We start from the raw sequence: 12,441 nt of genomic DNA, 5'->3' as shown, positions 1-12,441 counted from the left end.
ACTATGCGTTTATGGCAGCTAGAGACAGCAGCTACGGGCATATTTTAGATGTGACAACCGGCGAGAGAAGCAAATTTTTGAAAACGACTATGGCGGCCACTCAAGAGGTTAGCGTAGCCGCTAAAGCATTAGATATTTCAGAAGTGGAGAGTTTATTTCATTGAAAGAACAGCAATGAAAGTCGCTTTAGGCTCTTCTCAATGGAAAAGATGGGATTTTTTTTGCTCTCCTCTTGACTGATTTCAGCATCACCTGGCTCAGCTGGTGGTAGTGCTCTCCTGATGTTAGCTAGCCCATGATAAGCAAATGGTTCATCCAGTCACCTGCCAAGTGAGTCCTGTAAGCGCCAGCTTTCTAGCGGCTTCTTTCCAGATGGTTTTGTATGACAAACCATTATGTGAAACAAACCATCTGGTGCATCAGGTGAGAATAGACTGCTGCCTGGGTTAAAGCTGGGTCATCAACAATATGAGGTCATCAAAGTGCATGTATTAAGAATTGCTAAGGTGATATTTTATAATTTGTGTGCCGCCCTGACAGGTGTAACAAAACTAACAGGAGCGCCTGGGAGATGTCAATCAATTCAGTCTGTGAACGCCCACACTGTCCTGAGAAAAGACTGTTTATGGTGAAGTAAGCAGGAAAAGTGTTTTTTAGTGTTTTTTTCTAAATCTGTGTAGAACTGGTGTAGCTTGTTCTCAGAAATGCTTTTCATAAATACTCAGAAAGGGGCCCAGAGCCACCACTGGAATTAAATCACACTGTTGCCATTGGTGGTAATGCCTTTATATAAGGTGTATTCATATATTAATATGTATTGTATTCATATTTTTTGGTAAAAATTAAAATTTTCAAGGACTTGAAACCAAGGATGTTACATTAAAACCTAGATATAGCTTTAGAAGAGGAGCCCCTCTCATTCCTATGAAAGCTGCTCAGTTGCGCATGAAGCACAAGAGATTTCCGCAAGACTTACCGAGCAAGCGGACTTCCGGTATAGCGCCCGGCTAACTTTAATAGAGGGGTGCAGTCTGTGGTCATAAAACCCAGAAATCAGTTAGCATTGTTGCACATCCGGTCCCCTCGTCTCGAAGTCTGAGTTTTTTTAATTGGTTTTGGTTAAATGCCAGAAATAAGGTCTGTGGTTACCTAAGACTGAATATATTTACACATTTTGTTCAACAACATAAAATACATCATTAAATGTCCCACAATTTAATTATAAAAAGCTTACGTGTCTTAAAAATGACGGTTGCTAACAAGTGGCTAAGTGAGACTACAGAAGTTGTCACGGACATTAAACGTCATCACACCGAACACGTGGACTCATCTACTCATTAGTCAGACTGACTTTAGTTACTAACTATTCTTTGACTTTACAACTTGTAGACTGATTTAGTATGTGTAGTAATTGTGCAGTAAGACACTTAGTGGTGGTGACGTTTATTTCATGCAACCGCAGTGTAGTCTATTTATAGGCTAATATTAGCTTTTTACTTCTTGAGAATTAATTTACGCTTCAAAAGTCACTAAAGTGGTGTTCATCTGTGGAGATGATCTTGGTGAAGAAAACGTGTAAGTATCATAAACTTGTTTTTGCCGCAGTCGATATTCAAAAATCCAATTAAAAAATCCGACTTTACGGCGAGGGAACCAGGGCGATGCTAACTTCCGGGTTAGCGTACAAAAATAAGTCATCGCTACACCACACGATTGTCCAACTGGTAATTGTCCAACCGTCCGCTGTTTATTTTTCACTGTGTGATTTTTGTAATGAGATATGACAATTATGAGCAATGTTGTAACTCATTCACTCATAGTTGAGCGGACAAAGAGGCTGAAGAATGAATACATTCATCAGTGTACTTGACACATATAGAGCGGTGTAGCGATGACGTATTCTTGTAGGCTAACCCGGAAGTTAGCATCGCCCTGGTTCCATCGACAAAATGACAATGGGAATTGTTGAAAATAATTTGTTTTTAAGACACATAAATGCTTTATAATTAAATGTGTGGGCCATTTAAGGATGTATTTGACTTTATTTCAGACATTTAACCTTAAACCCATTAAAAACGACCTGATTTCCAGGTTTTAAGACTACAAACTACACAGCTCTATAGATCTCAAAGCAGTAATATGGAAAAGTACAACTAAACTAAAAATTAAAGCATACTTTTCAGTTATACAGTATAGTAGTCAACTATAAGTGATTATTTAATGATGTTTTTCCTGTCACAGAACAAAATGTGTAAATATCTTAAGCCTGTGGTCACCACAGACTTTATTTCAGGCATTTAACCGAAAACCCCTTAAAACAACATCGACTTGGAGACAAAGGAACAGGATGTGCAAAAAATGCGAGCTGATTTCTGGGTTTTAGGACTACAAACCACACAACTATACAGATCTCAAAGCAGTAATGTGGAAAAGTGGAGCTAAAATAAAAATTACAGCACACTTTCCAGTAAAAACAAATAGTAACATGACTGGTAGGCTGCTGGTACATTGCAGGCTTTTAACAACGCGTGCAGACATGACATGGAGAGGTTATAAACAGCACTTTAATGTCTTGTAAGTCGCTGTACTCGCACTAGTCAGTGAAAGTACAGGCTTCTGTGATGTGTTTGGGGGTTTTTGCAGCATATTGTACGCTGGCATGAAATTCCAAATGAGCGCATATCCCGATAATACTCAGTGTCGGTGCACAAGGATGGGACTTATCCTTACCCGAGGTGGAGGGAACTAAGCCCCCTGGGAGCAACGTCACTCCCTTTGGCACATCAACCACCGACTGTCCGCTGCATGCGCCCAAACGCAGCACCACAGAGGACGTCAGGCTCGCACCCATCCTCGACGCGAAATGCTTTGCGAACTGCATGTAACTCCAGCGATCCTCCCCGATTCCGTGCGTTTCGGCGAGGAGGCATTCACACGCTCGGGCATACAAACGGGCTAAAGTACTCCTCGGCTGAAGTGGGAAGGTCATTTAAAGTGGGGGAAGAGAGCGCTCGTCTGCGTGGCTATGGTCTGTGGTAGAGGAAGCAGCACGACGAGCCAACATCTGTAACTTCGGGATTTACTTGTAAAGGCGCTTCTGCTGAAGGATCGCGGGGATATTCAGTGTATCAACATGCCTGTGAGAAGAGGTCACGTTGCGCCACAAAACACATTCCTTGGATTGATTATTCGGAAATTCGAGGGTCAGAGTGAGTATCTTTCTTTACGCTGCTCGCAGAGAGAGAACACAGTGTTTTTGGGCAGATGCATATGAAGTCCTGTGATAAAGTGTTTCCCTTTGATTGGGAAAACACATCTTTTTAGGATGACTTTCTTTCTTTGGCAGGCAAGCAAAAGACTTAATTGAGTTAATTGAGTTATTTTTTTTTTATATGAGGTTTAGTGCAGGAACTGGATTCAGTGTGCATCATTAGCAGATTCTCACCTGAGAAAATAAGAATCTACAAAATGAATCTTAAACAGCAGGCTGCGTATGTGTCTATACTTAAGTTGATCTCTGATTGGTTTTATTTGTGAGCTGACCCCATGAGGTCACACATCATACATGCATACATACAAACATATAAACACACAAATTCATACTTTTTCTTTTCACACAGACCGGAAATTTGTGATAGCCAATGCCAGGGTGGAGAACTGTGCCATCATCTACTGCAACGACGGCTTCTGCGAGATGACTGGCTTCTCAAGACCGGACATCATGCAGAAGCCGGTCACCTGCGACTTCCTCCACGGTGACCTCACCGACAAGGAGGCCATCAGCCAGGTGTCCCAGGCGGTGCTTGGGTCAGAGGAGCGCAAGGTGGAGATCACCTACTACCGGAAGGATGGTGAGTGGGTGTCCTGGCACCAGAAAGTGTGGCTGTCACAGCGTGCCCGTAAGCCCAGAGAGGGTTTTGTTTTCCAGGTGCACCTGAGGAAAGCGCCTACTGCAGCTCCTCACTATGTCCTAATACTAACCAGCGAGAGTCAGTTGCAGGATGTGCTTCAGATTTACTCCTGGCTGAGGAAAACAGTCAGCTCTGAAATAACTCCTGTGTGCAAGTTTGTACCAGAGGTATTCATGTACAGATACAGGAGGATACCTCCTCCTTGTGCATCAGGAAGCTAGTTAGGATAGTCCAAAACCATGAAAACAATAATTCTAATAAAAAACATGTTGCTTCGTATAATAATCAGCATTAGAAAGTGGCATGTGATGTGGTGTGAAAATGATATAGAATTAGTGTTATTATGTTTGGTTGTATGCATTACAGAGGAGGTTTAAAGGTGCAGTATTATACATATAATAATATATAATAATATAATAATATCATCTACAGTTAACTAAAATCATCAACACAATGTGTTTATAACAATTATAATAATATAATAACAAATAACAGTTGTTTGTGTATTGTGCTGGAGAGATATCTACTGAAGTTAGCATGCTAACCAGCTAGCCGCAAGCCTGAAAACCCCTTTCTCCCACCAGTCCATAGCTTCTGTGCAAGCAGTGCAAACACCAACACTCCCCTGGTAGTCCAGCCAGCTGCACGGCTAACTGAGCTAACAAGCTAACAGTAGCTACAGTCGTGGATGTATGAGAAGAATACAGTTAGCAGCACTTAGCAGTTACTCTTGTAATACACTGCACGTGTTTTAGGGGGGTATGAAATTATTCAAGGTAGCCAATTCTCACATACTGCACCTCTAATAGGCAGCGCGTCAGACTTAACAGTCATAAAGCCCAGTGTGACAAAGTACTGAGACACAGCAGCAGAATCCTTTTGGCGCCTGCCTTGATTCATAGCATCATGCGGCTGGGTGACATTCAACAAAAGGTCTGGTGTGCACCTCTTGGTTTTGGATTTAACACAGAAATAGAAAAGGGTGAACTGTGGCTGTAGCAGATGTATCAAAATATAACGTGAGAAAGTTGTATCTGCTGTCCTGTGAAGTTCAGTATGTGTTCTGACTCTGGCTGTACACTTTCCAAATGAAATACACTCACTGTGTATTTAAAGAACCATGATTTACAAAGCCATGTTTGCAGCAAAGGTGTACAGCCGCTTTACTAGATGGAGGATCAATCCGCTAATCTGTACAATTGCTGTGCATGTGATAGGCTCCGGCTTTGCCAGCTTTGCATAAAAACGCTCCCCTTTTTAATGCTAGACTGGTGTTTGTCATTCATTTTTCACCAATCCTAGTCCTGGTATGAATGGTGCACTGCAGAGACAGCAATCCTGAGTCAGAGAGAATTAATACGATGTTGCCGCTCAGTGGCATAAATCCCCAGATTGACCACCTCCTGCCATGCTCTCATATGAGCTTTTCATGGTCAGCGTGACATAGCTGCACAGAGTCAATCCAAAAGTGCTCCTCTTACAGAGCGGCACAACAAGTACAGGAATTTTATTTTAATTTAAGTGGCGAAAATTGTTGCGTGCGATATTGTTGCTACTCCGAGTCTTTACTCAAAGACTACAAACAGCAACATGTGAGGAGACTGAGCTTGAAAAAAGAGACATAATGTTTTATTTAATCATAAGGAGCCAGGGCTTTAATTTTTAATTGTGAGTTTGATTAGTTTCTAGGCCATGGATACATGTTTAATCTACCATCAGCAGCCATCAGCCGAGACGTTTTTATTTTTTTCGTTTTGTTTATTTGCTAATCAAGAAGAAGCCAAGAGCCAGCTGCTGCACTTTTAAAATAGATTGTTACAGAAACCTGCAAGACAATTACACAAAACACTCCAGGGCCTGTTTGTGAGAGAGCACGAACAGCTTGCCTTTTGACAAGCGGGATCTTAACTTCATTTAGTTTTCCAATCCTTCCCCCGTCTGACACGCATGTGCCGCGCTCTGTCGAAACGTCATGTGGCCGTGTAATGTTTAAAGCGTGGCGGATGAGAGCCGCGGAAAACCTTCCGACATAATCGCTGCTCTCTGTCTCTTCACAATCCTCCCCGGTGTGCATCACGGCTTCAAGACACAACTCTTAATACTCCTCAGAGGAATTTACAGTGAGCATGTGTGCTCATGAATAAAGATGTCAGGGGCTGACAGTGCAGTGACTGGGAATGAGCGGCTTACAGAGTAAATGCATTACACTGGTATGGAGGACACAATCCACACGCTCCCACTGCTATAGGGGAATGAAAGATTCATGGCATCCTTGAGAGCGATGGCCTTATTGATTCAACCCGCTCCTCAAATTGAAGCTGATGGGTGGAAAGAGGATGTGTTCAACATCTCCTCTCCTAACTGTGTTTCAAGTTATCAGTCCTCATGCAGATCAGTTAATCCGTCGTATTAAAACCGCTCTGTTTTCTGCGCACCTACTGTACTTCGCGCAGCACGCAGCATGTTCAAAACGAACATAAAATAAACTAGCATTAGCTCAGATATGTTACCAGATGTCACCCTGATTTGCACTCGTTGAATGAGGCTCTGCGGACATGCCTTAAATGCCATTGTTTAGAGGGATTGCAATGTGACATAGAGTAATTTGTTTTTCCCCCACCGTCAATAACTGCTGTGGGAAATCTTTAAAAAGTAAGGTCAGGATTTTGTGAAGGAAGCCATGTGACATCAGGAGCAACAAAGCTTTTGCTCTTTTTGCTAAAAAAAGGCAAAAAAGTTAAGCAGCTTACGCGTATGCTTCGAAATTAAAAGTAGTGGAACAAAAGGGGGCCGTGAGAGCACAGCAAAGGCCTTTAGCACAAGGGCCCTTTTTTCATTTCATTTTCCTCTATGTGAGCAACCAAGACGGGTTGTGAGAGGAGATACCACACACGCGCCCCTTCCTCCAACGATGATACATAATCAATGAGGTAAATGCTTTCCCTTGATGGCTTTGTAAAGCTATCCTATTCCACGGGGTGTAATAATACTTTGTACCTGAATGAGCGTTAACAAAAGGAAGCTGACACCGTGTGGAGAGAAGTTAAATGGATAATGGCTACATAACAGCGGCAGCTTAGCTAACCGTGCTGAATGATCTGGGACATGTGGTATGCGTGGGTGCAGGGTTTCATAGGTGACTCCCTGCCGAGGGGACTGAAGGGCCGCGTACCCCCGCTGAGGGGTTTTAGTGGCGGGGGAGCGAGGGACTGGGGGGATGCGGAGTGTCTACAGTGCACAAGGTGTGCTGCAGGACACTTGGATGAATACCCTCAAAAAGAGCACATCCATTTTTTAGCGCGCTCAGCCCTCTTTGGTGTCTCGCAGTATGAGGTGAAACACATACAGAGCTTTCCTCATCAGGTTTCATCCGTTAGAGTAAAGTCAGCTTGTCCAAGTAGATGTAACAAATTAAAAAGCACATGGGGGGACTTTCCATCTCAGAGAGGAGACATTAATACGAGCTCCATTGCAGGAACATTTGCATTTTTATTAGATAATTGATGCTCTACTACCAATTACAATGCAAAACAAGTTCACTGGTAGAGAGAAGGAGCAGATGGAACACAATAACGATACAGGTCTTATTTTGCAGATAGGAATGTTCATCCGGGGGCTATTTTTATCTCATAGGATTCTTGTACTGGAGGTGGTAATCTAATATTCCTCTCCATACCATCTGTGTTTTTCTCTTAATCAGTTACAGTAGGCCAACTTCAAGTTTTTACCATTGCATTCAAATGCGCCAACATCTGCACCTAAATAAAAGATCACGGAGCAAAATATCATGAATTGATAAACACAAATGAAATGTGGTTTGAGCCCGAGCTGCTAGTTATCCCTGATGACTCTGGAGACACTGATTGAAGATGAAATTAGGCCAGGCTGTGTAGCTTACAGCGGTCTCACTGAGGCGAGATATTGCCACAAGGCTAAGCGACTCCAAACAAAGGGTTAGCTTGCATGGCCTCTGCCTACATGCCCTAGTCCCGATTGGCTACGCCCCAGTAACGTTGCGTATTGGCTTAAGCAGAATAGCCCTAAACGAGAAACATGTCAGATTTCATTAAACAAGACTCGCTACCAGGCGGTAGTCTGGGGCTGTACTGTTTAAAAGCTGCAGTTGTGGTGAGCACACTGGTGGAAGGAGACTAAAACAAAAAATCATCATGTTTCTCGCTAAAGTAGATCAGCTTATGCAGATTAATATGAAGCCTGGATACATCTAAACAGAATAGGTTCAAATAAGAAGTAGATTCTCCTTTTGAAATACGATTTTAGCAAATGCGCAGCGGCACTCGCGCTGAGACATGAATAAAAAACACTGCTAATGTGAACATCGATCTCTTTCTTATCTCTTGATTTTCTGTAAGACATCGTCGAGTTTCACCAACACTCAGTTTGACCTGTGAGTCATCATTGTAAGAGCGTCCAAAGGATCACTTGATTAAGCAGCAATGTTTTAATAATTGATGGTGGAAATAGTATCAACAGTAATGAAATTTCCATCATGAAAAGGGAGCTAGTCTTAATACACTGTCCATTCATTCAAGCAGGTGTAAATAACATTTCTTGGCTAGCGGGGAAACACTCCTTATAAAGGTCAGGGAATTAATGGACACTCGCTGGTGCAAACTGCACACGCTGTCAATGATGCTAACCGTGTCCAGCAGCTATGTTGTGCTGGGTTGAGTGTTGCGTGAGAATGCGAAAGTTCAATAGCCTAAAACACAACTGGTCAGCATTATTCAGTAGAACGTGTATTTGTACAACGGCGCTTATTTGTATTCATTAATACGCGGGTCAGAACAGTTAATCACGTCGACTGTCAGGACGGTTCAGCGGCCGAGAGAGTTAGAAGCACTGCGAGAAACAGGAAGCGCGAGCAAATGGAGAAAACACAAGAAAAATGAATAATACATCTTCAACAATTAGACGTAGCGTACGTTGCATTTAGGAAAATAAAGTGCTGCACATACATAAAACATAAGCCAATTAAAAGACGCATTCACCAATTTGAAACTTCATAATACAGCAGAAAGACAACACACAGAAAATGCTGCGATACAACAGAGAAGTTCCCAGAGACATTAAAAACAGATGGACACGCCTGGATGCATGACCTGATGTTGGACAGTGAAGTGACACTACTATATATTTTAGTTTAGTACCATTGTGCTTGCATGATTCTGATAGTGCTGTACATAATGGCATAATTACGCATAACTTTAAGCTTTAATATAATTTAAACAGCATTCAGAATAAAAATTCAACCCCCGCACAGTTGTCATAAGTGAGGAAATTAGATTCTACGACCAAAACACGTTTATTTCGGCTTTAAAAATGTAATTTTTCAACATGAGGTCTTACGGGGGTTGGCTCAGATTTGGAGTCGGTCTCATGTGGCCACTCGAGGAGAAGTTTTCAGTACTTCCACGTTCGTTTCATTTTTCCGCTTGGTTTTCCTAGCATCTTCATCAGCTGCCCCCAGAACCTCTTTCTGTGGTTGACCTCAGTTCTAGACGATTTGCAGCATTTCTGTATTTCCCTGCGTTTTCTACATTTACTGTCTGTTGCTCTGTGCTGTGTGTCATTTGTCAAACTGGTGAATGTGATTCCTAATTTCCCAGAGGAGTCCACATTTGTCACAGTCTGAGAGCAGGGCTTTTACAATGTTTGACTTAATCGCTGTGTTTTCTCAGAGTAGCGTTTGCATTGTCGGTTCTTCATTCCCTTGTGCTCTTTTTTTTTTGCTGTGTTGCAGTGCATTTCGCTCTTTCGGCCATTAAGGAAGCCTGTTATGGTTGTTACACACTAGTTTGTACGAAATGTTGTCTGGCCACATCTAAAGCTGCACTCACTCAAAGCCTGCCATCGCAGCGAGGGGCAAGACAAATGAATCACACAGACGAGATAACACACACTTTTTGACAGTCTCCTTACAGGCCTTGAGATAGTAGTTTCAGATGCCGCTTGACATTTTGACAGGTGCGTGGCTTGAAGTCTTCCGACGCCTTTAGATGGGGTAGAGGTCATGCAGCTGGACCTTATCAATCAAGCTATCCCACTGACTGAATGGATGAGGAAAGCGAATAATTACTACGAGATCAAGAAAAAACACGAGAAGCATGAACGCAGAACACTTCATTTATAAATTGTGAAGATGCTAAAATGAAATGAGTTTAAAACACGCTGCACTAAAACATTTAATAACAATGAAACAGTAACGTGATCCCCTGTCACACATTGTTGAGATAGTCGTACATATGATACATTTCATATTATTTTTGTTGTATTTATTGAGGAAAAACGTATTTTGCAGAACCTTTTCCTCATTCTCCAACTGTGTGCACCAAGTGTAGTAAACAGTAGCATCGCAACAATTAGTAAATAGGTCAAATTACATATCCGGCATTATTTCTGAGCGAATCTGGAGGAGACCGCAGCTTTTCATGAAACTGTCTGACAGTTTGTTTGTGACACTTCAGCTGAGAAGTCACGTCTGCCAAGACAATTTGTCAGTCGACGGGGGGTAGCATCACAGATCTGGAAAGTGGGACCTTTCCATCTGAATTCAGTTTTTCTTCACATTGAGCTCCGTGGCTCGATTTTGAATTGAAATGAAAAGTTTGGTTTAAATTGAATTATTATTCAATGTTAGGTCATGACATTCAGTTAAGGCTCTCATTATAAGCCTTGACATGCCAATAACACTCTTTTGAATGCGCACAAAACTCTCCATGGCTTCTACATTACCTAAATCAGTTTAAATGATTAAAATTTTCTTACATAATGAACAATTTGTTCATTCATGAAGTATCATGGGATGCTGTGAATCTTAATTAGTATTGCCACTGAATTAGGTTTAATTGAATAAGTAGAATTAAAAATAAGAAAAAAAAAAGATTGAAGCTTTGGGTTCACTTTACTCTTCCCACTGTAACCTCACTAGGCTTTTGACCTTTGTTGGAAGTCATTTCGAAGATGAATGACGCGGTTGTTCCCGATCAATGACGGAGGCCGTCTTTCTTCAGGGCATGAGTGGCTCCGCTGATCACATGGCTTACTGCCACTGATTCTGGATGGTGGAAAGAAAGACTCTCCCTGTTTTCTTTGCACAAATTTACCCTCGCGCACCGAGGTAAGAGCGCTGTGGGCAAAAACGTGAGTTCTTTTAAAAACAAAAAAAACATTATGTAACAAAATAATTATCACAAAATTAGAACTGCACAGTTCTCTGCCGATTTAACATAGCGAGGATAGAGAAGCTTTCCTTTGATCCATTTTGGTAGAGGTGACATTCAGCAGGAGACCAGATGAGAAGAGACCCCCATGGTTTAGCCTTTAAGCATGACCATTGTTTCCCCATCTGGTGAGGTAAACTCAAGCCCAGAAAGACTTCTGCTGCGTTTACCATCCGGGCCGTTCACAAAGTAGAGTTCATTTAATGGACAATAAATCTCTGTTGTTATTAACTAGTATTAATATTCATTGTATTATGATATTAGAGCTTATAACTTCATTTACTCATTCACACTTTGCATTTCTCTGGAAAAATGCACAGTTCCTTAGTGGCAGCTGATACACACAGCAAAACACAGCAAAAATAATCATATATATATATCTCTCTCTCTATATATATATATATATATATATATATATATATATATATATATGTATATAGCAGGGAACCCCTAACCTCTATATTTAATGCACAGGTTATTTTTCTATTCAGAAAACAGCGAGCTATATTTTGTGAAAACGTGCCTGAACAACGGAGCAAAGGGGACATCTGCATCATGAGGAGTAAAAATGTTGAAATCACATGTTTGCCTATTTTCTGTGTGCACTTCACTGGTGCTAATATAATACAGGATATCTCACACAGTGATGTGACATGACATGTCTTGTTGTTTCACCTAGAACAAACAAAACAAAGCCAAACATTTCATTATTTATAATACCGTGACATCGGAGGAGCTTAAAAAAAATATGGTATAACGTATACAGTATATAATCTGCTTATTTTATCTTGAGTGGTTCAGTAAAAAGATTTGAAAAAAAGAGTTTGTCTTGATGTACCTGGAAATACCTTTCTCAATATGTACACTCACAATAATAAAAGGATTTGTTAGAAATCATTTTCACATTTGAGTTGAAAAACAACAAAGAAAATGTGGTTAGAGATCTGGCATTAGAAATACTGGTAATAATAATCTCCCCCCTCATTTCCTGTCACCACTCCAGTGTCGTCTTTTGAATAAAGGGAAAACGTCCCAAAATAACATCAGTAAGTGCAGATTCTTTTTATTTTTGGAGAGAATTCATTTTTACGGACTTATCACTAACACGTTTAATTCCTGCAGGATTTATCAGATAATTAAAAGTCGATACAGAACAACTCTCTCGCTCAATTAGTTTCTCCTTCGCTCGGAAACGAGCGAGAACACTTTGAAATCAAACACATCAAAGTCAAAACCCAAAAAATGTTCCCTTTTATAGACAGGACAATGTAGAATTAAGTGACGGC

General features: G+C 41.2%; 1 protein-coding gene across 1 annotated transcript in view; it reads left to right on the top strand.

Moving 5' to 3' along the window:
* Positions 1-3,124: 3,124 nt before the first annotated feature.
* Positions 3,125-12,441, top strand: part of kcnh7 (potassium voltage-gated channel subfamily H member 7) — a 47,515-nt gene continuing 38,198 nt past the window's right edge. Inside the window, exons 1-2 of the mRNA XM_084361312.1 lie at positions 3,125-3,209; positions 3,621-3,851. Of these exons, the coding sequence (XP_084217438.1) occupies positions 3,134-3,209; positions 3,621-3,851 (307 nt within the window). The 5' untranslated portion in view covers positions 3,125-3,133. The remainder of the gene's footprint in view (positions 3,210-3,620; positions 3,852-12,441) is intronic.

The sequence above is a fragment of the Pagrus pagrus genome (genome assembly GCF_965226575.1).
Source record: "Pagrus pagrus genome assembly, chromosome: 9".
Classification (NCBI taxonomy): Eukaryota; Metazoa; Chordata; class Actinopteri; order Spariformes; family Sparidae; genus Pagrus; species Pagrus pagrus.
Note: the sequence above shows the minus strand (reverse complement) of the source record. Positions and strands in the feature narration are given on the sequence as shown.